This window comes from Monodon monoceros, unplaced genomic scaffold, assembly GCF_005190385.1.
Source record: "Monodon monoceros isolate NGI ecotype Baffin Bay Population unplaced genomic scaffold, NGI_Narwhal_1 Super_Scaffold_5, whole genome shotgun sequence".
NCBI classification, from domain to species: domain Eukaryota; kingdom Metazoa; phylum Chordata; class Mammalia; order Artiodactyla; family Monodontidae; genus Monodon; species Monodon monoceros.
In genome coordinates this window covers 111,687,896-111,694,540 of record NW_021703782.1, presented here as the reverse complement: position 1 = coordinate 111,694,540, position 6,645 = coordinate 111,687,896, and the positions used below count along the sequence as shown (strand labels likewise).

At 51.0% G+C, this 6,645-nt stretch overlaps 1 protein-coding gene across 3 annotated transcripts in view; it reads left to right on the top strand.

Annotated features, from left to right (window-relative positions):
* Positions 1-81: 81 nt before the first annotated feature.
* CAMSAP1 (calmodulin regulated spectrin associated protein 1) overlaps positions 82-6,645 on the top strand; it is a 55,509-nt gene continuing 48,945 nt past the window's right edge. For 2 of the 3 annotated variants that reach the window (XM_029202563.1, XM_029202562.1), the window contains exon 1: positions 82-241. In XM_029202563.1, coding sequence (XP_029058396.1) covers positions 82-241 — 160 coding nt within the window. The remainder of the gene's footprint in view (positions 242-6,645) is intronic. The other variant, XM_029202564.1, reaches the window with a different exon arrangement.

The window sequence follows — 6,645 nt, the reverse complement described above, 5'->3', positions numbered from 1 at the left end:
CCCGGGCGCGGCGAGGGGCGCGGCGCCTTTGTCCCGCCCGGTCCGGCGCGGCCGGCGCTGCAGCGGCCCTTTTGTGTGCAGATGGTGGACGCGGGCGGCTGCCCGATCGGGGAGGGCTGGAGGAGGATGGAGGCCGCGCCCGACGGCGCCGTGGACATCGTGCCGCTGGACCGCTACGACCCGGCGCGGGCCAAGATCGCCGCCAACCTGCAGTGGATCTGCGCCAAGGCCTATGGCCGAGGTGGGCCGGGGGCGCGGGGGAGGGGCCGGGCCTTTGTGCAGTGTCCCCGGCGTGCGGGGCGCGGAGGCGCGGGCTGGCCCGGTGCGCTCTGCGCTCGCGTCGGGGGGCGCGCGGGTCCTGCAGGTGCGGCCAGGGATCGGCGCTCCCCTGCGCTCGCGGGCGGAACCTCTCCTGTTCGGGCGGGTCGGGCGGGAGTCCAGGGCAGAAACCCTTGGCCCCGGCCTTTCCCGATTCTTACCAAATGTCAGGTGTGGAATTCCCTAACGAGCATTCCTTTTAAATGGGTAGGGTTTCATCCGAATCATTACCTTCGGTTGATTCCTGTTTCGAAGAACTAGATAACCTTGTTATGGTCAGGCCCTAATATGTTTAGTGGATTAAGACGCTCCGATTTCCGGCTCTTGGAATCTTACAGACCAAGTGATTCTCGTGATTGCTTGGCTCCGAAGGCTGTCTTTGATTAATTTCAGGTGCTTCGTTTCCGGTACAAAATTGAGTGCCGTGGAATCTTTAAATTTGAAGCATTTGTTTAAAAATTGCCTCTATTCTGGTGAAAACGTTCCTGTTTGTAGAGTGAGACCGAAGTGGAGAGAGAACCGTTTCAGAAGAGAGTCTGGTTGACTGGTTTTGAAAACTTGCTGAGCGGGCGTTTCCCGGTGACAGGATCTCACCGGTTGGAGTGGCCTGTGCTGTGGATGGACTCGTCCTGAGGATAAACACGCCCTGCAAGTCCTAGGGATTGAATGCAGCGCCTCATTTGAAGTTGGTTTTATAGCGTGCAAGGAGAGTTTCCCCCTTTATTTTGTAGATTTCAGTGTTACAGTTCTTTTTTATACTTCCACCGAGCTTTATCCAGTTCCACGTAGTGTGATGGGGAAACAGTGATTTTTGGGAAAATACAGAATTGATGAAAAGCACGTATGAAGTTTTAGAGTTAGGGACAGTGAACGAGTCATCCCGGAGCGGCCGCTCAAGTATGGAGCGGCCAGTTTAAGGAAAAGGCTGTGACGGTTGAGCTTCGCAGGGCAGTGTGCGGCTGTCCCAACTCCGTGGCCTCCCCTTACACCCACCTCATGTCTCGTGTTGGCTGTCGGTTTGCTTTCCTTTATATTTCAGCACATTTGTTTACATCGCTAAACTCTTGCGGTTTCGTTTTACGTGTTTTTGCACCTGTCATGGCGACCGCTTTATTCTCATCAGGTTCTTGGATTCTTCCTAGCTTCCTTCCATCTTCCCCGCCTTGCTTTTCCAGTGCTGTGTAGTATTTCACAGGAAGCCTGTTCACCGTTCCTGGGCGCTGGCTGGGTTCCAGTTCTCTGCTCTTAAGCACAGTGCGTTCTTGGGCATGGCTCTTGGGGCACATGTGCAAAGTTTCACTCCTGTGTGTATTTTTAAGATTTTTGCATATGGAGGTGGCTAAGGTTCTGGTACTGAATGCTATATAGACACAGATGCTTTTAAAAAGCCCTCTCGTTGTTTGCTTTCCAATTTCTTAAGCTCAGTGAATGCATTTTTATCTTGTTGCATTTAGCTTTGGCATTCAGCATGGGACTTGTCAGCTCTCTGGCAATAAATATGCATCTCTTTCAGTGTCACTGTTGGATTAGTCGGGTTTTATTTCCAGTACCAAGTCACTCTTTAATACTTGTTGACTCTTCAGATAACTAATTCAAAAGCTGATATTAAAATTGGCTTTAAAGTTTTGAAATGACTGAAGGTGTGTATTTATAGAACAGAACGTGGGCAGGAGCTGCAGGAGACGAGAGGCTGTCTGAGGCTCTAAGGCTGGGCTGCACGTTGCCCATCCCTTGGCTGGGTTGTGCTCATCAAACTGACCTCAGGAGGTCTGCTCTCCAGTCAGTTTTGCAAAATGAGGATGCTTTTCCATTCTGTACCTTGCTTCAGGAAGGGGAGCCGGTGTAATTTTTTTTTCTAACTGAGAGCTGCTCTTTAAATTTACAAATTTGGGTGATCCCATTTCAGATGACGGAGAAGACTCGCCTGGGCTCAGCTGAAGTGATTTATTCTATTTAGTGGGCGCGGGGCGTCACAGCCTGGGTGGGAGGTTCCCTGCTACCCAGTGTGGGGTGCTGTCTTTCAGGAGACAGGCTGGGGAGGGGGTTTTGTTAGGATAGCGTGGATCTTTCCCCCCAGAGCTCTTCCTAACCCAGGGGCCTGGTCTTTGTTTCGTCTTCTGGACGTCTCCACGTGCGTCTCCAGCTTAGCTTTCAGTTAACTAGACGTGGCAGTTTCAGTCTGCATGCTTTAATTGTAAATCAGCTTTTGGTGGGCATGATGGTGGAAGTGGCTTAAATCTTTACTTGTTACACGGTTGTTCATCAGGTAGCTAAATGAAACCCAGCCCTGTTTGTATAGGAACTGAAAGCATGCGGACGCTCCAGGGCTAGGTGGTCTGAGGCTGCCTTGTTTTGCGTTTGCCTTTTGGGACTCTCTCTGTGTCCCCAAGGCCACCGTCTGCCATTTGGAGTAAGTGCGGGGGGGGGGCTCAGGAGCTCACCCTTGGCCAGGCCTGGAGGAGGCATATGGTTGTACAGAAACGTTTCCTCCAGTTTTCTGCATCTGGTGCCACAGCCAAGAACTGTGGGCCGGCTTGTGCTTTTATTTTTAGATTCTTCTCTTTTTTGGGTTAACTCTTGTTTCGTGGACAGTGTTTTAATTATTTCTTCAGAAATAATATATTGGATATGTGGAAAGTTGTTCACTTAAAAGTGTCAGTAAGAAGTAGTAGAACCTGCTTAGCTGGAATATTTTTGTGACGTCCTTTTGGGTGAAAGTTGTAGTTAATTGGTAAAGTTTACAGGTGTGACTTGGAAGTTTATTTTACAGAATGGAGTGCTGGACTGGAGCTACTGCATTCCTGGCCTTTGATTTTAGTCCATGACCTCAGGAAACCTAAAGGTATTTGGGCCTTGGTTTCAGGGACAGTGGGGGAGTAATAGCTTTTGTTATCTCCCAAGGACAATGTTGAAAAAGTGACCCAGGGAAAGTACTAGAAGGCACTCGGCTCCTCGCAAGTGTGTTGCTGTGTAGCTCAGTGGTGGTCATTTCGCCCTCTGAGGAGCCCTGGAAACCAAGTCGCAACTCACCACGAGCTGAGCTGCCCTGAACCACGCCAGACTGGACCGTAGGGGCCACCAGGGTCACCCTTCCCTTTTTACCAGCAGTCAGCTGGGATTGAGAGGGGCCACAGGGCTGTCCGGAGCCCACTGCTAGTGAGGGGTGGACACTCTTGTCCTTCCACAATCTTGTTAATTAAACCACTGATTTGGAAACCACGTTGTGGGAGGGGAAATCTGTGCAGCCATGGGCGGGGTATTTGTAACCAAGCCACCGCCGGCTGTCTCATTACTTAGACCACAAGGACAGCTCGGGCTCTCTGTTTGCTTAATTGATATTAGGAGCAAAATCCCTTCGTTGTCAACTCCAGGGGGTCACCACCTTCCTTTGTTGTCTGATGTTTGGCTAAAAGGGAGCACGTGCTCAGCACTCCTCTCCCGGCCCAGAACTGGTAATGAAATCGGCCGCTGCTCTCGCCCCTGGACTAGCGGGGGACCAGTGGCTGCTCGAGTCTTGGTGGGGAGGCCCTCGTTCGTAAGCACGTTGGCAAGTTTCTTTGATGTGATGATTTGCTCAGATTATTGGTTATTGAGTTAGATTTTATATTTTAATAGTCTTTTGTTTTTAGCACGGGATTTTTTTCTTTTTTTTGTGGTACGCGGGCCTCTCACTGCTGTGGCCTCTCCCGTTGCGGAGCACAGGCTCCGGACACGCAGGCTCAGCGGCCATGGCTCACGGGCCCAGCCGCTCCGCGGCGTGTGGGATCCTCCCGGACCGGGGCACGAACCCGTGTCCCCTGCATCGGCAGGCGGACTCTAAACCACTGCGCCACCAGGGGAGCCCCTTAGCATGGGATTTGAGTGCTGCTTAGTTGGGAGCTTACAGAGCAGCCTGGGTGCATCTGCTCAGTGGTACTAGGTACTGTGGGGGTCAGATCGCTGGCTGGCATTGTAGCCTGACCTTCCGCTCTGCTTGGGTGTGCTGAGAACTGCCTGGTGTCTGTGAGGTCAGGGGTTAGGGTTATCCCATTTAGTGCCATGTCTGCAGGACAGAGTCAGTGCTCACATACTTGTCAGATTGGTGATAGAGTTGGAAATGTCTTTGAAACAGGTGGAATAGAAAGATTTCTGTCCTGGTGGCCGTACATGGATCAATTTTCATTTCTAAAGCTATAGCAGTTTGTACAAGTTCCCTTTCCTGTCCTGATGCCACAAATTGAATATTAGCCAAGGAATGTAAATCTGTCTTTAAGTTCAGACTTTGAATCTGAGCGACCCTCAAAAGGGTCGGCCACTGTTGTGCTTCAGGATGTTAAATTTGTGGAAGTATTCTTACAAAAAGCCCTTAATATTTTCTCTGTATTACGTTTATCCTCCTGATAGCTTATAGGCTTCTGCTATTGGTTTTTTGGCGGCTGTATCACCATTGTATGTACCAATCTCCTGTTCTACTTCCTACTTCAACTGTTGAAAAACTCAGATTGCTGTCATTTTTCATCTAATCACATGGTGACCAGGATGGAGCCAATATGACGTTCATGCAGCCAGTCATAGCTGTCATGTGCATATGAAGTTGTATGATGTTATCTCTTTAGTTGCTTAAAAGTCACATGAATTATTGACACATACAAAGGAAAATGAAATAATGCAAGGACTGAAAAATGGCGGCATGGCATTCGTCCACGGGCTGTCTTGAGGTAGAATATGGAACTGTCAGGTGGGCACACAGGGGCCAGGGCTGCAGGCAGGGGGCAGTGGTCGCTGTGGGAGGGCTGCCTGGGGAGGCTCCGTGGGGAGACGGGCTTTGAAGGGTGCCTGATATTTGGAACACCACCCCCAAGAGTAGAGCAGAGCGCATCTGGCAGGTTCCGTGCAGAGGAAGGAGAGTTCTTGGGCCCTGAGTCGATTAACCTTGTTGTGACAGAGGATTTGTGGACCGAAATAGTAGGTGATTAGTTTGGAAAATAGTGAGGGCCAGATTGTTCACGGTGTTGCAGGCTGGCTAGCGAGTTCTTTCACGATGTATGCCTCGGGAGGTTTTCGCGTAGGGTGGTGATGGGATGAGAGACAGCCTGGCAAGGTTCTTCTAGCAGGTTAGAGTGGGAAGAGGCTGTAGTCAGTGGAGTATCCAGGAGCTCGTCTTAGCCCGTTGAGGCCGCTGTAACAAGATATCAGAGACTGGGTGGCTTAAGAACAACAGACATTTTTCTCATGATTTTGGAGGGTGGAAGTTCAAGGTCAGGGTGCCGGTAGATTCGGTGTCTGGTGAGAGCCTGCTTCCTGATTTGTAGACGGCCGTCTTCTCACTGCGCCCTCATGGCAGAAAGGGTGAGAGAGCTTCATTACATGGGCTCAGATCCCATTCATGAGGGCTCCACCCTCATGACCTAATCGCCTTCCCAAAGCCCCATCTCCTAATACTTTCTCCACCTTGGGGGTTAGGTTTCATTACATGAATTTTGGGGGACACACCCGTTAAGTCCATTGCAGAGCTGATGTCGCTTTGGCTTGAAGAACCAAGGTCTTGGCCAGCTTGTCGGCAGTGGGAATTAGGAAGGTGGGTTGAGCCAACAGATACTAGGAAAGCGGAGTCGTCGAGACTGGGCTGATGACGAGGTGGGCTGGCAAGTGGGCGTGCACGCGGAAGGGTCAGCTGGGAGGCCACCTGGAGCCTGTGGCGCCCTTGACGGGAATATTTATAGTCTTTATTCCCTGGAGCTTTCCTACTTTCATGGCTTTGTTGTCACATAGAGAGAGGTGATCTTTGAGTTTTATTTCTGTTTCTGATTTCTTTCGTGTTCCCTCGCCTAGCCCTCTCTTTCTTATTGTCCACGCTAACTAGTTCACTTAAATATCCCTCAGTCACTGTCCTCCAGTTATTTCAAACTCAGGCAAAAGTAAACTTGAATCAGTTCAGCTGAACAGTATGTTGTGGCCTGTGGGGTCCTCAGGGCTCATGGGGTGCTGGCCGTGGCCTTGCAAACGTAGACCTGTGATGCAAGGCCAAGGAGACTAGTGCCTGAGAGAGGAGCAAGTGCTCTGGCAGAGCAGGTAAGGGAGGGTGAGAAACTCCCCTGAGGGAATCTGGAATGTTCCATTCAAGAAGGCAAAGCTGAGTGTGCCGAACCGAGTGAAGGTGAGGGAGCAGAGAACCGGGACAAGGAAGGCGGGGCGAGTGCTGCGTCCTCCAGGCTAAGGGAGAGCATAGCTAAGGGAGAGCATGGCTAAGGGAGAGCATGGCTAAGGGAGAGCATGGCTAAGGGAGAGCATAGCGCTAAGGGAGAGCATAGCGCTAAGGGAGAGCATAGCGCTAAGGGAGAGCATAGC